Source organism: Halichoeres trimaculatus, unplaced genomic scaffold, assembly GCF_033239565.1.
Source record: "Halichoeres trimaculatus isolate MK-OKI-2021-1 unplaced genomic scaffold, fHalTri1.1 fHalTri1_scaffold_7, whole genome shotgun sequence".
Classification (NCBI taxonomy): Eukaryota; Metazoa; Chordata; class Actinopteri; order Labriformes; family Labridae; genus Halichoeres; species Halichoeres trimaculatus.
Genome location: NW_027437185.1, coordinates 25,389,301 through 25,407,375, shown reverse-complemented (window position 1 = coordinate 25,407,375; position 18,075 = coordinate 25,389,301). Strand labels below are relative to the sequence as shown.

Below are 18,075 nucleotides of genomic sequence, written 5' to 3'. Positions count from 1 at the left end.
GGACAGTTGTGATATAGTGTGTCAGTGTTGCGCTCTTCGCTTCCCACTGAGATCATCAGACATTCGAGCAGTCTGTTTTCTTTGATGCTTTTAATTCAGCAAAGCATACCGGCTTCAATTACACTGACTACTACAATGATTAACTGCATAGTGCAGCATTTATTCATTCAGCCATATCCATCAAAGTACAGCCTCTTCTCACTGGAAACCAGCTTTCCCAGGGACGTGGGCTCAGGAAACATCTGACCTGTATTAAAGAATGAATGGAGATTCCAAGAGCAGCCAGTTTTGTTTCACTGGTTTAAGAGGCGTATCGTAATTTCAAATTAAAACATTGAGTTAAGCACTATGGAAACCACTTACAATAACACAGTGGAAACTTGAATGCCAGCTGGCCACACTTGAAGCTGTCAGTAGTCGAAGCTTACACATACAGTGTATAAATCTTTATGTTTGGTCAAGTCAGGGGGGATTTGGGAAAAAAAACGGCTGGGAAGGAGGAAAAAGTGATTGTTTTAAACTTAAAATGCACATGTGATTTTGAGCAGTATGACGTCCAACTTTACATAAAAGTAAACACTTGTATTAAAGGGGTTTGGGCTTAAACTGGCATTGTGGGTGGGAATCCTTTCTTTTATCACTATATATGCACACATGGATCTTTGGGGGATTTAATAATTCAGTACACCTCTTCTCATTATGGCCATTTGTATATTAGTTCTTTCAGTTTTGTATCTATTGTTTAGAAGTCAAGAAGAGAGCTTGCCTCAACACTGAAAGTCACAGGAGTTTGAGTCGCAGTTTGAGGAGGAGCAAACCAAGAAGGCTCTGTTGTTGCAATACATGCTAAATGTTTAGCTTCAATGGGCCAGAATTGAAAAGTGAAAAATTTGACAAAGCTGAATACAGCATAAGATTTCTTAAAAAAAAAAGGAATATGTAGCACCAGATCCCATTAAGGGCACACTAAAAATTTTAACTCTCTTCTTAAAAAGTTTTTTTTCAAAGATACATCTTTCTGTGAGTTTCAATTCTAGACAAACCATCAAACTGCTCAAATTAACCAAAATTTTGTTTCAATAAAAAAAAGACTGAGTCAAGAATCTGTGAATGAGTAGCAGAACTTCACTGTGCAGCTTTGTAAATGTGTTACGAACAACTGTTCCCAGTGATCCCTGAATGAATGAATTACACCTGAAACAGTCATTACAAGGCCACCCACTCGCTTTCCTGTTTTCAAGTCCCAACTCTAAACTGCTCACTTGTTTGCATCATATCCTAATGAATGCACAATGCGCCTCTGTATCTTCAACCTTTCATGTACTGCACTAGGTCCACACGAGCCCACCTGTGACCTTTGTGACCCCAGTTCTCCCCCTAATCTCATAATCTTTAGCGGAACAGTCGCCTCTGTGATCATTGGCAGGTCTGGCACATTGCATACCTTCCTCTAGCGCTCAGGGGAGGGGGAGGGTGTTCATGTGGGAATATCTGCAGGTAATCCACATCTCTGACTAATATTTGCGCCAGATTTTTTAAATAAGACCTGGGCCTATGTATTTGGGTGGGCTGGATGAGCGTGAAAGCATAGCCTATTAAGATAATGTGCAGTCAGACCCACTGTGAGGGGAACTATGTGAACAGGAGGCTTAGATACATCTTCAGCTGGGGGTACTGTGTTATACAACTATTGGCACTGCTAGACAATCATGGTCTGATAGCAAACTGTGAAGCATAAATAAAGTTTGAACTAGCGTAATGAAACGATTCAATATACCTGTTCACTAATAGACTGAACAGAGAGGAAGACGAGGGCCTCCCTATATATTTCTTAGATATCCGCTAATATGAAGGCTTTAATCCAAAGAAACATTCACAACTGTTGTTGCCATTAGAACTTGATCAGGTGAAATCACCTAGCCTCTAGTTTAAGATTATCAGCACTGTCTGCTACACATGTAGACAAATATCAACGATGAGCAGCCCATGATGAGTTCAAGAATTGCTTGAAAATCTTGTAAGTGTTAAATATTTGTAAAAGGAGGTCGCCTTAAAACCACCTTTAACAGCTGTTTCAGTGCAAAGTCAGTGCATCACTATAAACTTAATTTGCTACACAAGGGGTATTAAGAAACTCTGCACCCTTTAGAAATAAATATGAGCCCAAAATATTCAGTAATCAGTATTTGCTCTTAACAGTTGAATGGGAATGTAAATTAAGAAAACCCTGGTGTTAGTGTATGATGGTGTTAGATGTATTATCATAAACATTGTGAATAAATGAGCCAAATATCCTACAAAGGAAGTACAATCCACCGCCATACAGTCTAACTTTATAAACCTAGTGTGAGAGAAAGACTTTTTCTCACAAGAAAACTGTGGACACAGATTAAGATTGCGGTTGTGGTCAGGATAAATGGCATTTGCTTTCAACCCTATTTCATTAGAGAAACAGCAGACGTCATTTATAGCCAAAGTTTTCCCTATTAACCATGAAATCCAATCGCCATGTGGTGAACACATGCAAAATGTCGTGCCATACATGTTATTGTAACACAATCCTGAGTGGTGGAGGAAGGAAATGTTCACATTATTTATGACCACAAAACTTTAAATTTACACTTCAGAGTTCAGGACCATTCTGTGAGGCCTTTTTAGACTTTTGTCTTAGTCATTTATGGTGACAGATGGTTACCCTGCACAGCACCAGCCCTCTATGGGAGAAAAGCCCCCTCTGATATCTTATGGAGTCATCAGCAGCCGCTTGCCAAGTTTAATACGGCTGGGGACCGTAACTCTCCAGGCAACTACTACTAAACATGCCAGACAGGTCTGGCTCTCTCTCCTGCCTCAGATCGATATCAAATTGTCTCGCAGAGCATCAGCAATCAAGCGTGCCAGAACGGTGAGCAGTCCAGTCAAAGGTTACAGACGGCCAAGCCAGCTTCGCCCTCAGCCGATGTGTGACCGCTGTTTTAAAGAGTTCTTTGACAGTTTAACATCCCCCTCCTCCTCCTCCTCCTCCATCCTCTTCCTCCCCTCCCACCTCCCCGTTGTTTTCCTTTCTCAGCCCTCCTGATTAAACGTGGAGATCCCAGCGGGCGGCTCTGATTTCCCAGCCCTCACTGTTACTGTAGTGAAGTCAGCGCTGCATGTCCTCACACAAGGCCAGTCAAACCCAGCGGCTCTAGGAGACTGGGTAATGAATGAAGTTAGAGCAGTGCAACATCTGCAGGATACAGGCATGCTGTGCCTTTGAACTGTACCCTGTGAGGTCCTACTTACAGTTTAGGTTGTCCTGTAAATATCTTTTAACGTGTTATGCCCCCAAGTAAAGCTCTGACCAGTTCCAACCTAATAAGAGGAACAACTTTGGATATATATTTGGTAATAGTCCTCTACTGTTCCTCAGTCTTCTTCTCAATTTAAGTTCCCTAATTTATCACAAGACTTCTGTTGGAACTTGATTTTTGCACAATGTTAAAGGAAAGCTGGGTCATCCTCTTAAATTGGATAATGTGGATTATAAATGGGTGTAATCCCAATGAGGTTAAAACACAAAGCAGGTGTCATGCCAAACTATGGTTGCAGGTAGCACAATTGTTATATTAAACGGTTATGAAGTACAAACTTGGATACCAAAACCTTCCATATTTTAGTCCTGCAGACTAGAGCATGCATTACATTTATCAAACATGCTTGCTTTAAAGAAAAAAATGTTGTTTTATGCCTAAAACTTATGAAAAACATCATGAAGATACCAATGCTTTGAAGAGCATTCATTGTGTGTAAAGTGCATGAATCTGTGGAATGCACAGAGAAAACAACAATTCTTGTGGTTGTGCCCAGAGCATCTCTGAAAAAAAATCTTGATGTGAAGAATTTTGGAAGATGGGTGTGCTCGTGCCCACGCACGTGCACCAGCACAACAACAAAGAGCTCGGATGCCACATTGCCCATGCAGGCAAGAAGAACTGTAAAGGTTATTATTCAAGTCAATGCAGAAAAGCTTATTTTGTAAAATAAAACTAACGTGATTTTAGCTTTCAACGCTGATAAAACTGGATTTCTGAGTCTGATAGAGCAGCTCAGTGCATTTGGGAGGGAAGCAAATTATATCGCCTGGAGCCACTGCCGCTGCATGAATGGAGCCCTTTTTATGATCACAGGGAAAAGTTCTCCCTGGGGACCTGGAATTTCAGAGGGTTTTCCCCCTTAAACATACAGGGGTGTACACTTTAAAGGTAAGAGGTAATTTTGCACTTCCTACCCTGGATAATGTAGTTTCAACCGAATGAAACGCTCTCATTCATTGCAATTTAAATTCAAGCAAGATGTACATCAAGAAGTGGAACAGTGGGAGATCTGTGATGAAAGTGAAAGATGTTTCGAACTCACCGTTCTGCTCTTTCACACTTGGAAGATGAAACTTGCTGACATGACTTGATTCAGCTTCCGAGCCATTGTGTTGGAGAAGCGATGCAAGCAGGAGTAATAATAGAAGGATCATTTGGATGAGTAGTGGTTGGCGATTACAAAGCGCTGAAGACGGGATGGTTTGTATCACCACACACATGCGTCGTTTACGGGACAGCGGTGCTGTTTGGGGCACATTTGGAGAGGATACACGCTGAGTAGAATCCACATAATCTTAACCATTAGTTCTCCTTTTGGAAAAAAAAAATGTGTAATTTATATCTCCTGAAATCAATTCAAAACTTCCAAAGCTTCCAGACCTGCTGCTTCTGCGCACACTGGGTGCGCACCTGTTTGCTTATATAAAGTTGGAGACAGAGTTGTAAAAAGTTGTGTTCTGAGTGATTATAATCCTGCCATAAGCTGGGAAGGCGTCCTTATATGTGCATATCATTTATGGATTTTCAGAAAAGCACAGATGCATGTTGGCTGAAGCGCGCGTCCACGGTGCGTCCTTCACTCAGTCTGAATAAATCCCCGCTGATCTTTACGCATTACAGCCAAAGCTCTCTCACACACAGACAGCGAGAAAGTCCAGCAACCTGATACAGTCTGTACACAAGAACCACTCGCTACACGGAGACCACTTCTGTTGTCTGGCGAGCTCTCCAGTCATAACTTGGAGGAGTCTGAGATAAAATATCGCTGTGAGCAGAGGGTTGGGTTTTTGGAGACTGCCAACAGACGGCACAACAGGTGCTGTGCATAAAGTAGAACTTCCCAGCCGAGGAAACTCCCCGCATGTTAACTATTACGTTGCTGCTCCGTCCAATGAGGTGTCTCCCCCACTTTTAGGCAGGCTCCAATTGGCAAATAGTGCACTGCTTGTTGTGAACTGGTCCGTGTGTTTCCTGAAGTTTGCAGGCGATCTGTCTCTGAACAAGTAAAATGACGAGCAGCCCAGGAAAGACTCAGAAAAAGTTTCAAGATAAACAAAGTCACTCTGCAATCCGAGTGAACCCCAAGCTTTTAACCCTGAAATAACAGGTAAAAGAGAGTCCATGACTTTTGATACATTTTTTGCTGCTAAATTAGTTTTTGAGATCCTGTGGAGATATAAAACTCCAATGAGGACTGAGAGGAGATTCATGCATAAAGTGCTTTTTTTTCCTGTTAAATTGTTATTTTGAATGTGAATTCACTATTACTAACTAGATTTTGAGAAAAAAAAACAAACAAACAAAAAAAAAATTGTGGACAGTTTATGAGGATAGCCGATTGTCAGTATTTGGTCTATTTAGTAACAGAAGATGGATTGTGACCAAATTCACTTGCTACTGCTTGACGCACATTCACTGTTACTGATTTATTGTGCATAAAAATCTTATTGTCTCTTCCTACTGAGCTCCATCATTGTGTCATTTGTGGCCGAGGCACATTTTTTGCCCTGTGCATCATGGTTCATCAAATCAGTAACACATACATGGTTAAACAATGAAATCCACAGTGCAGATTCATTATGGGACAAGGAAACTTTTCATAAGATGAGGAGTGAGCTTGTTCTAACTAAAGAGTGATTGTTTCATACTTTGATTCATTTCCCCCCATAGAAGAATGAAAGATAAATGTGTCCCCACATCAGACTTTTCACCACATTGTTGTGCATTCTGCACAAATGTTTCTTTGGAAGGAAATGTTTAAGAGCTTCTCAATTTGTCAAATCAAAGCAGAGACACGGATTGGAACAATACTCTCTCCTGTTCCTAATTTCCTTTCTCCTCAGCACACTGTTGTACCTCATCAAGTGTGTTTCATGTGGTTCCTCCCTTTCTATTGTTGGCCAGATCCAGCAGTGTATCCCTCCCTCACTGTATGGTGAGTCTGCTGCAGCACAGACACAACAATCAAAGGAGAGCCGAGGACATATTGAACCCATTGAGGCAGACACATGATGCAATGCTGCAGCAATTTACCCCCAGTCTCACATCTCTCAGAAACCACCACCTCAAAGGGAGCAGAGATCTCCCCAGAATCAAGGTATGAAGGGAGGTTTAGTGGTTTTAATCAAAGTTAATGGCTGGGGAAAGCATGCGTGGGGCATCCATACAGTTATTTCATACGTGTGTTGCCCCCGTGGAGAGGGGCATTTAGAGGTCTTCTTGAGACTGCTGCATGGGCCCAGGCCCTTTGTGTAAAGCAGAGTATCACATTCCAGCTCTGCAAGGGCCTGCAGCAGATGTCAGCACTTCACATTGTGGAATCCCTTTTTCTCTTTCGCACACACTCATACACACTCATTCACCCCTCGAGGTTTTGTCTGTAAAGCTGTCTATTTCGTCTCGTCCATGTTTGATTGCTGCTTCCACGGTGGTCTTGCAAAGTGCGGCAGCTTTGATACAGAGAAATACAATAAACAGAGGAAATTAGAAACAAGACAGACCTTTTGGGTTATGGCAAAACTTGCCAGTCAGGAGGGCTGAGCACTGAGGAGATGGAAATGTATACAAAAGAGGACTCAGAGTCACAGGCTCCTAGCTAAATCCCATTAGACGGGCTTTCCTTTTCGGGACACGTACTGTCAAACAAACACATGCCCCCTCACAGTCAGTCTGTGTAACACAACGCATCTGTCACACTGTCAGCGTAAACACAAGTTTTCTTGCAGGTGAAATGAAGTGAAACACAAGGGAGTGGACATGCTTGCTGAATCCAGATCACACCTCATTATCGCACCTTGAAGAAAAAAGCTTTAAGATGACTTCATTTATATGGTAAAACCTCCTGCAGCAGCAGCAGGATTTTTTTTTCTGTGTGGTCCTGTGAGGATTCATCTGTGGTTTCCAGTAAAAGTGTGCTAGCCGAGGAATGTAGAAAGAAATGACTCACATATCTCAGAATTTAAAACAAACAGGAGTTTTTCTCAGTCATTGTTCATGCTGGAAACACAGTATGGCTGCTGTATGGTTTCTCTTAGACTGCTGTGTCCTCCTGTATTAAAAGTCACTCTCATATATCAGGGAGGTTTTTTTACAGATGTTATTTGGGTTTTTAATCTTAATCTTTTGGTTTGAGATATGAAAAGTGTGCTATCAGTGTGATTAATTGCCCCTGGCTTTACTTGACTTTGAAACCAGAGCCCCCTAGTGGTGCCCCTTAAAAGCTACACTTGCCCTTGAACACTTGTTGATACCACAGCAAGTTGTGCAGAAAAAGTATTAACTAAGTACAAAATTGCAAAGTTTTTCATTTTACTGTCTCCTCAAAGGCATTATTCCTTCCAGGAGTCTCTTTAAACAACTTCAGTTAAACTGTATCATGCTATCTTCAAACAGAACTAGCCATCCATACATTTCCTGATCTGTTTATCCTGTTTATAGTGCTGTTTGGATGAAACCAACATTTATATGCATAATAATGCTCCACCTCTGTATACATGTATTACCAAAGAGTTCAAAGCTATCCTATTATTTTTCAGTGACTGGTTCAAAATCCTTAAACAACTAAAACCTGCTGCTTCCAAAGTAAGGATGAGAAGGGCTGCATATTTCATGTTGTGTTTGCTTGGCCTTGTATTTATAGGTATTCCCCTGACCGCTAAAGCCTGAAAGAGATATTCTAGGAAAATAGTTTTGGGTTGTTGTGGCCTGTTCCCATGGTTTACCGTTATAATGCTATTAAAAGTTGTTTCTGTGGAAATGAATCACTTTTTCTCTGCAGTACCTCATCAGACAGTCCCAAATCCTTTAAACATCAATTTAACACCATCATTAAGAAGAGTGTCAGTTTACACAAATTAAGTTGTGTTTTTAACACTTTTTTTTTTAAACCAGGCCTTGTTTGTGGACATATTGATTAAGTTCTGTTGTTAAACTGTGATTTATTCCTAACTTTCAACTTGCAATAAATCACATTTTTGCATGTTTATCTAACCTATTAAACAGTTCGAAGTCAAAACCAGTGTCAAGGAAAATTAACGTCTCTTGGAGTTGCCTAAGCTGTTTGCTTTAAGGTATGCTTGTGTGCTCCCATATGCTTAGCTTAGAGGTGGTAGATCAAATTTGAATTACTCCAATTATATTTTAATAACAACTATGACAAAATGCATGTTACTTTTGACCTGCTGACAAAGCTATTTTGAAGGTTTTCAAATAAATGTGTTGTTTGAAAGTTAAGTGTTGTCATTATTTAACATGTTGGCCCCAGCAGGAAGCAGAGAGTTGTTGCAGTGGCTTTACTATGGTGTGCTAAAAGAGACAAGATGGGATGTGATTTAAAAAAAAAAAGAAAAAAAGTATATTGTGACTGGAATTGGATCAAGACTGTGATATGCTAATGCCCACATATGTTGTTGTCAGAGAACTATATCTTTAAAATGTAGAGAAAGATAGAACAAAGTGGGAAAATGAGAAAGACATTCAAGCTTCACATCAGAGGTTTGATACTCAATGACTGCTTGAATTCTTCAACGGTTCCCTGAGAGAGATTAGATTATGATTACTCTCAGTGGGGCAATCATACCTGTAAGATAACAAACATGGTAAAAATATGGTCTTCTTTAACCCCAGATCTTTGAATGAAAAAGGTTACAACAAAGAGCAGTTAAAAGTGCTATTATACTACAGCTCATACACTCGGTCCCAGTGGGCCTGTTCGGACTCATTTCAGCATGCTGGTGTTGTGCACTGTCCAATAATTACAGCTTACACACTGATACTTTTGTCTGAGGCATTAATCTATTAAATTTGTCTGCAGACAGTGTTTCAGGGGCAAACCTGAACTGAATTAATTTTACAATCACCTGTTACTTTTGTGATGCTTTTGCCTGGCTCTGTTTGCTTCTTCTCAAAGAATGCTGTGAGAAAGAGGCAGGAGGGAGTCTGCCGAGATGAGGCCCAAGCTGGGAAGAAAACAAGATACCTCGCTTGAACCTGATTTTGAAATGAGGAGAAGCCAACAGCAAGACAACTACTGTGACCTAACAAAAGACTCAGGGAAAAAATCTGTCGTTTAAATTTAATGCAACATTGAACAGATAGGAATTCTCATTTTTGGAAAGAACCGCTTGCTCCTTGAAGATTTCCTGTCTTTCACTGATTAGATAATGGAGACAAAAATACTGGCAGGGAGCGCCCCACAGAACACCATCCTGGCCCAGTTCCTTTTGGGTTGGAGTTTCACTTATTAAACATCTGCTGACAGTGAGGACTCAGTTTGCATTATAGAGATCTGCTTATTTAATGATCTTGGAGTCAAATCTATAACACTGCCAAATTTCCCGAAGCCCAGCCCTGTGTGGTGATGAGTAGCATGAGGTTAAACATCTGCGAGGAGGTCTGCAACTCTGTGCACATGTCTTTCCTAACCTATTTAATTCACAAAGTATGAATGCTGAAAATGTGCTGTTTGGAAAGAATGTTCTGACTCACAGTTACGGGAATATGTTGCGAACGTGTCTTACATTACAATGCAGTGGTAAATGGACTGAACTTATACAAAGCCTCCTCAGTCTTCTGACTCCTGGTAGTGCTCCACATGTCACATTAACACCACAGGAGACCCTATAGTAGGGCAGCATCATTTACACACAGCTGACACCTTGAGCAGTTCAGCATAGGGACTGCAGGGGCTGGGATCGACCCTTCTGATCAAGGGAAATCCAGTTGTACTGGTGTTAAAGAAAAAGATCTTTACGGTGTTAAAACCTTAAAGATGCTATGAGGAGGATCTGTTTTGATAGCACTCCCTTGCTCCCTTGTGGCTCAGAGTCTCTGCACACTGTTGTAAATCACTTTTATTAAGGTGTGTGTTTGTTTTGGAATTAAATGGAGAGAAACAAATTTTCTTTGTTTGAGACAATTTTTTACTGGATACAATATGCCAAGGTAAGAGATTTATCAGTACAGTTACGTAGTGCTACAGTTTGAAACGTGATATCAAGCAAACGTAGCAGCCGGCTATATATATATATATATATAAATAGATAGATAAAATACTTTATTCATCCCCAAAGGGAAATTCATATAGTTTGGGCTCATCTTCCAAAGATTAAAGAATTAAAAATGTGTCTGCAATATTGGCAGTACGGTGCTCTGACGTATCTGTAGGCTGACATGACAACAAGTAAACGCTGTCAGTTTGTAAGTAGTTTAGTAGCCGTTTATATTTAGCGCAGCTGACAGTCCGGTGCTCTAAGACATGTACGAAATGTAATGTTAGGGAAGCCTGGTTAGCTATGTCCTGGCAGTCATCTACCAAGCAAAGCTAATGTAACCTCAGTCTTCATTTTATTGATAGACTCCTAAGTTTGAACAGACAACTGCAGAATAACTGCTGCATGTGGGTTGGAAAGAACATTATCACCAACAGCTTTGCCCCTGTGTCATAAAGTGATACAGTCTGAGCTAAAGGCTAATTAGCCCTTAGCCTGAGCTATATCACTCTCCCCTTTAGCTGTCTTCTGCTCTCTTCTGTCCTTTTACTGTCCGACAGTTTGGCTCCTGTGTCCACCATCACGACAAAACTAGTCATAAAACACCTATTTTGTTTAGCAGAGAAAAACACAGATCTCTGTGTTTTATCAAGATTACTTACAAACTCCTCACAGCCCCTTTAATGAAAGGGCTGTTTCAGAAAGGGGTGGAATAAAGCTGACAGGATTCTTTCCAAATGCATGTCTTCCTTCATTAACACATTTTAGGTTTTACATTTAGGGAAAGAAATACATTTTTAAGCTCTTCTGAGAAACTTTAGCTTGCATTGGTTTTAGAGGAGACTGCACAGTAGTGCCTGGTTTGTGCTGTTGCCTCACAGCAAGAAGTTTCCTTGTCCAAATCCCTTGCTGGGTAAGTGCCATTCTGTGCAGGCATTTGGGTCTAATTGGATAGAAGAATCACACTTTTGTCCTCCTTTTCTCAACCTTATAAATTATTCACTTAAATAGAAGGAGTCTGTTCTGATTTAACTGCTTAAATTGACTAAAAGTAACACAAATCTGTGTAAATTACTAAAAAGCATTTGATGAGTCAATATTTTTAAAGCCTCTATTCTTAATGTATAGCTAAGGAAAAATTGCAACAGCAATGTCTGGTGGTGAAATTATCAAACACAACATAGGGCAACAATGGAACTGATGTAAAAATCTTGGCTTTGAATTTTGATTTGTTATCTTATTTCTCTCCTGAAGCAGAGAAAAACCTGTAGACACCAAGCTTACAGGAATATCATATCCTTCTCTAAGTTATTCAATCTTTCAGAATGATGTACCTTGGCAGCCCATGTTTTACAAAAGACTTTGCATCCACTCAGAGATAGGTGTAAGATTTGAGATGTAGCCCATGCTTCAGCTGGAACGATTTCAGCTGGTGAAAGCCTGAGGTAGAGTGGAAACTCTGTCCAAATCAGAAAAAAATGGCTGACATAAGGTAGGATCAAGTTTAAGGCCCAGATACACTGCTTGCACACCGGCCAGTTCACAACAGCAGTGTGAATATATCACATCAGTTCAATAAATTACCTATTCACATAAGAATTAATGAACTAAGAAGACAAAAATAGCACCTCCATTAGACGGCAATTATTTCCATGTCTGCTGATATCCAGGAGTTTGATGGTTAAACAAAACCAAAACACCTTTTCCCCCATTTTGTGTTCACTTTAAAATATGTACATGAAGAGGTATACAAAAAGAAATCTGCACTTTCTGTGATCAATTTATTGGTGTGAAATAGAAAAACACAAGCCATCTTACTATCAAAGGATGATTAAGAATTAGAAATCAATCAGTGCTTACTGCACACTCTTCTGTTTTATTACCCACCACATTTCATGTAACAATCTGTCAAAATTACTTTATAACCACCATCAATACACCATGTGCTTATACAGTAAATACCATTCAAATCACATCAGACCTGCCTTGTTGTATCTGTTCCTCATTCGTCATGCTTCTCATTTACTTCGACAGCTCATTTAGTGTGTGTGTTTCTTCTTCTTCCAAGCTATTTATCTTGTCACTGATCTAAACTTCTGTCTATGCAGCTCCTCTGGGTTCAGTTAAGGAATAACCAATCTCTGGGAAATTGAAAACAAACCTGTAACCAAGCAGCACATGGAAGAAAAAGGGTTTGGAGCAACATTTCTGTATCTCAGTCAAAGCTTTATTTTGAGCCACAGAAGCAGCAGAAGAAGTGTGTCAAAATGGACTGGTTCAATCTAGCTTGACATATCTCTGGAAGTCACACAGTTGTCCATCAGAGGCTTGGCAGGTAGCCAATGGGTGAACATTTTTGTTCATAACACAAAGAAACATTGTACTGGATTGCTGGCATCCTGATTATAACACCAGACCTATACCCTGTGACATAAATCATTAATCTCTATACTGTACATATGGTGCTGATTAATTTGTGTATGCAAATGGAATGCCTTGTCAGTCAAAATTATACCTCAGGGATCGATGTGGAAACGGCCACCCAAGTTGTTTGACATAAAGTGATGAATGAGATATGGATCAAAACTGTGGGAAAATTCAGATTGGTGGTGTTCTGTGAAGGGTTTCTATTTTTACTGCAGGAGCTAAAGGATCTAGCTCCCTGTTAAGCCATATGTGTTTAACTGAAGTCCACATATGAATAAAAACTGCAACAAAGATTTCTGATTTTAATAAAACTGCTCTTGATACAAAAAGTAGCCACCAAATTCAAAAGCTTTGTGAAGAAACATGTGTGCTATATCTTGAACAGTATGTGAACATATTAAAAGTGGTCAGTTTATATGCAGTGCCGTCTACATTTACTGTATAAAATAAGAGTTAATAAACCTAAGCTTAACTCACAGCTGATATAGGTAGAACAAGGGTGACTCACATCACTAATGACAATCTTTTCCTTTAAAAAAAAATCATTTAATGTTTTCAGTGCTCTCCTTTATGATTTGATTTTAATATACAGCGTTACAGCTGAAACTCTGAAATAAAATTGCTCAAGGCACAAGGAGAGAAGTTGTAATCCATCTAAATGAGATTTCAAAGATTTCATCTACACTATTTGGCTGCTCTCAAGAGAAAACCTCATCATACCTGAGCTTTACACAGTCCTGTTCACACACAGCTTCTCTGAAAGAGATAAGGTGAGATTCTTCGCTTCTAATCCAAGACAGATTGAGATGTAATTCTGTCAATGTGAAAACCTAATGCATTGGTTACTTTTTTGGATACTCTGAAGTTTGTCTTACAAGTTTTTCTTATTTGGGTGGTCACTCATACAGGTTGACAGAAAAAAATTGAAAGATCTCAGGCCCATGCTGTGTCCCAAATCGCATACTTTCATCAGTACACTTTAGTGCACTGTGTACACACTTACTGGAACAGTGTGCAAATCTCTCAGGGTAGTGTCATTCCAAATCAAACACTGCAGCTTCGCACTCACCGGAAACTATGCTTGCATTTCATAAACATTCATAGGTTGTTCTTCAGCTTTTCATTGATTACATCCATCAACCATTGTTTGGTCCGTTCTCACCCATCTTCTTCATAGCCAATGGCGGCCACTGAGTGTTAGAAGTGTCCAGCATTCCACACTCAACTTTTTGATCATTTTGATCATTTTGCCATGTTCAGTCAGAGACTTTGCTTTATTTACCACAACCAAGTCTTTATAAGCTTGTTTTCTGTTCTTGTTCTGTTTAATCATCACAAACTATGTATCAAGTTAGATTCAATGTGAAATGCTTTTAGACATTCATTATCTGGTGCATTTTTTTTATTGTTATTTTTTTTTTGCATTTCAATTTTATGATTTTATTTTCTTTAGTAATTAAGAGAGAAAAATGGTTCGTGTCTTAGTGACTTCCATTTTTCTTTCTTGCCCCTTAAAAATAGACAGCATTCCTGCTCCATTTTTCAGACCAACAAGCTATACCTCTTCCTCCTACACACAGTCTACACACACCTCCAGGAGAAAGCTCAGCCCCACGCAGCCTATTTAGGAGGCACATCAATAATGGTTCACATTAAAGTCATATGCCTGCTGCATAAAATCCCTTTACCTCTCCAACTAAATATAAAATCAATGATGTAGCTATATAAAGTGATAACATTTGATGGGCCTCTCTTTGGTCCTCTGCCAAGCATTTTCAGTAATCTCTGCTGCAACTCATTCAGCAATTCATGCAAACAATAGAACTCACGGCTATTACAAAATGACAAACACAATACAGCCAGCTTCCACAGGGATAGTTTTGTACAGTGTAGCTAATCTTATCACCCTGAAAACTGAGTCTCTGCAACACACAATGTCGTACTAAGCTGCTCTATATTTTCCATTCACTGGACATTGTCATCATTGGTTGGCCATAAGTTGTTTGCCTATGTTTATTTATTTATTTATTTTCTGAACACTCAAGAGACTATAATCTTCTTATACTGAAGAGGATTAAGTGATATAACTGATATGGACCTTTGGGAAGATTATTTACTCTGGTGTTGTTTTTAATGCTCCAAGGGGTTGTTTCAAAATTATTGTTCCCAAATCTTTTTTCCACATCATTGACTTAATATCTGGCACATATTGGACCTCTGACCACTGTTTGATATGTTCTTGTTAATCTGATGTCAAGGTCCAATATCTGATGTAAATTTTGATTTCAGATTGTAAAAATACATATATTATCGAATTTAAATCCATAATTCAGAGACTTCTTGTCATAAAATATCATGTTATGTTTTGTTAACAAGATAAAGATTCAGAACCACCTTTCCAGTCAATTTTATGTATGTTTTCTTTGATTTCTATTTTTGTTACCAAAATGAGATGCAAACACTTTATAATTGATTGAATGAGTGATTGATGTTTAGTTCTGTTACTGTGTAAATTGTAAAAGTAAATAGAATTGGATGGTTTGCTATCACTTGGAGCCTGTTTGGTTGAAAATACAACCATCTGAAGAAAACTGTGCGTATGTGTCATCCAGATCATAAATTAACATGCATGCTTGGGGTTATTGGGAGAAATAATCCTGACTCCAAATCAATGGTTAAGTTTAGAATATTTTGTAGACAGTGGTAAAATGGATCAGTTATTTCAGGTTACAAAAGAAAATGGCCAAAATGTGCAAGTAATTTATTTGAAAAGGTGGAAAAATGATCGGGCCTTCATTTTTCCCCAAGTATGTTTTTCCATTGCGTAGAGATTAAACGTCATAGTCCTAATAGATTTCTTTGTCTGCTCCTTGAATCACACACAATAATAAATACCAATGGAAGCAATCATCCTGGTCTGTATTGCATCCGTTGCTCTGTGCTTTATGGTCTACAGTACAGCTCTTACTGCTCACGTCCATCTGCTGCTAAATACCACACAGACATCGCCATAAATTATGAGACGTGAGATAGAGCATTTCTTCTTCCTTGGCACCACATCACGTTTCATCGTTTAGCAGCGGTTGTGGCTGTGGATGTGGATGTGGATGAGGCTGTGTGTGTGTGTGGAGGCGGGGAGCGGCTGTCCGCGGTGCTGATGGGAGGACTGATGATGCTCTCCGGCTCCGTGCAGCCGCTACTGCGCATGTTGCATGACAGGTACACGCAAGCCTCCATCTTGGGCTTCCCGAGCTGAGGCGAAAGGGCAGCAGCAGCAGCCATATACACACTTCTTCCAAATTAAAAACAACCGGGGCGCGGCAGGAAAAAAAAAGAAAATTGGCAAATTGCCGAGATGTAACTTTTTTCTTGCATCCTGTTCAACAATTTCCTGAACAGCGACAAGCGCGCGAGAGCAGAATGGAAAAGAAAGGCAGCGGCTGGTCTGGAAGGCTCCGTTAACGATACTTGCACAGTCAGCTCAACTGGGTCTACTTTTCTGAAGAACTGTTAGGTGACAAAGCCGAAAGGTAAGAGGAATAATGAGGTGTTTTTTCCAATGAACGACTCCAGTGTTATTTATGTTCCTAACGTGCGGTCATGTGTCGTTAAATCGCATGCTCGCGCTCGTATGTTCTGGCATCTTCTCCCTGCATCCCCCCGTCATGGTGGTCGCTTCTTGCTGTGTTGTTTTCACTCCAGACCCACCGCTGCTGCTCTCCACAAGCTCAGACTGAAGCTGTAGGCAAGTGTCAGGGTCTGTTACTTACTTTTCCCTTGTTACAAACAGACCCAGAGCAGCCACAGGTTGGGAGAGCCCGGTGGTCAGCTTGTGTATGGTTGTTGGCAGTGTTTCCTTACGATGATGTTGATGGGAACTGCACAGGGCAGGCCTCGCTGTATGTGTTCAAGCATTTATTTGCATTACATAAGGACAAAAGATAATCCTAGCATGTATATGATGCTACTTTAGGAAAATGTATACTGTGCAATGTTATAAACACCATAGAATCATACATGAAACAGTGTCATTCAGTTACCATCCTTACTTTCAGCTTTTTAGAATCTCATCACTACATGTCTGTGGTGCAATATCTATAAATGCACAGCCTAAGGAAACTGTGTGTGCACAGCAGAATTACTTATTGACCTTGTACCCTCAGGGCTCACGGTGTCAGGCTGCTTGAGTCACAGTCAGCTATTGCATGACAAAGCCTCTGCAGTTTCCACATTGCCAGTAGTAAAACACAAGTGTGGGGTAATGTTCTCTTCTTGTGGCAAAGAGTTGAGTCAGGAGGTGCCAAGGTCAGGTGTGATTACTGTGCAGAGAAATGAAGTTTTTTTCTTTTTTGTTTCAGCTGAATCCACGTTTTTCAGCATAGGATTTAGTTTGAGAAAGTGTGTGGGATGTCCTTTAGGAGATTTTAAGATCAACATTTTTGTACGAACGTGCAGGGAAGTGTAGAATGATGTGAGATCAAATACAACATCAGTAAGATAAAACAAAGCAGAGGCTATATTTGGTCAAAAGAGCGTATAAGACAGGAGTTTTAGAAGTTGGGATTTTATAATGCATCCCCCCCCCCTTTTTTTTTCAATATCAAAACCACAGGTGAATCATCAATTTACCATTAAGTCATATATTATGACCATATATTAGTACTCTAAACCCCAAAAGGCAGAAACATACATCCTTTAGTAGAAAATACACGGTTGGACAGAGGATGGCACAGTATCATTTCTGGTCCACTTTTCGATATCTCTTTTGAAACACTTGAATGACTCTTTTTTAGGCTTTAAAAATAAATGAAATTTTATTCATCTAGTGGCCCAATGTTAGTCCTCAAGGGGTTCCATCAAAAGGCAAATGTTAAATGGGGAGACATTAAGTTGTGAGATGACTCACACAAGCACAAGACACATGATTTCAAATGACTTGGAATTTCTTTGTGAAATCCAAGAGTTCAACCCTAAAGAGTCCTTAAAGTATTACAAAGCTATAAAAACAGGCACATGAATAACATTCTTTAACACATGAAACCTGAGACAAAGCAATATAATGGAACATTGCTTGGCTATTAAGGGATTACAAGCCCCAGGGGTTGGGGAAATGTGTTTCACTATTTGCATTAGTAGATGCACTTAAAGTGGCAACATCCAGATTCAAAGATCTGCCTTACTTTTTCAGAAACTCATCAGATCTCTCCAGTGGCGTGCTTGTTATAGACTCATCCTGTGCATCCTCTTCCTCCCCCTCCTTGTCAGAGGGAGTGAAGTGGATATCAGTGATGGAAGTTGTCATG

The 18,075-nt window shown here is 39.9% G+C and overlaps 2 protein-coding genes across 3 annotated transcripts in view; one reads left to right on the top strand and one right to left on the bottom strand.

Moving 5' to 3' along the window:
• pdgfc (platelet derived growth factor c) overlaps positions 1-5,139 on the bottom strand; it is a 51,275-nt gene extending 46,136 nt beyond the window's left edge. Inside the window, exon 1 of one of the 2 annotated variants that reach the window (XM_074674338.1) lies at positions 4,399-5,139. In XM_074674338.1, coding sequence (XP_074530439.1) covers positions 4,399-4,576 — 178 coding nt within the window. In that variant the 5' untranslated portion in view covers positions 4,577-5,139. The remainder of the gene's footprint in view (positions 1-4,398) is intronic. The other variant, XM_074674340.1, reaches the window with a different exon arrangement.
• Positions 5,140-15,961: 10,822 nt separating this feature from the next.
• The window catches only part of glrbb (glycine receptor, beta b), a 30,441-nt gene continuing 28,327 nt past the window's right edge, over positions 15,962-18,075 (top strand). Inside the window, exon 1 of the mRNA XM_074674551.1 lies at positions 15,962-16,302. The gene's annotated coding sequence lies outside the window, so the exon portion shown is untranslated. The remainder of the gene's footprint in view (positions 16,303-18,075) is intronic.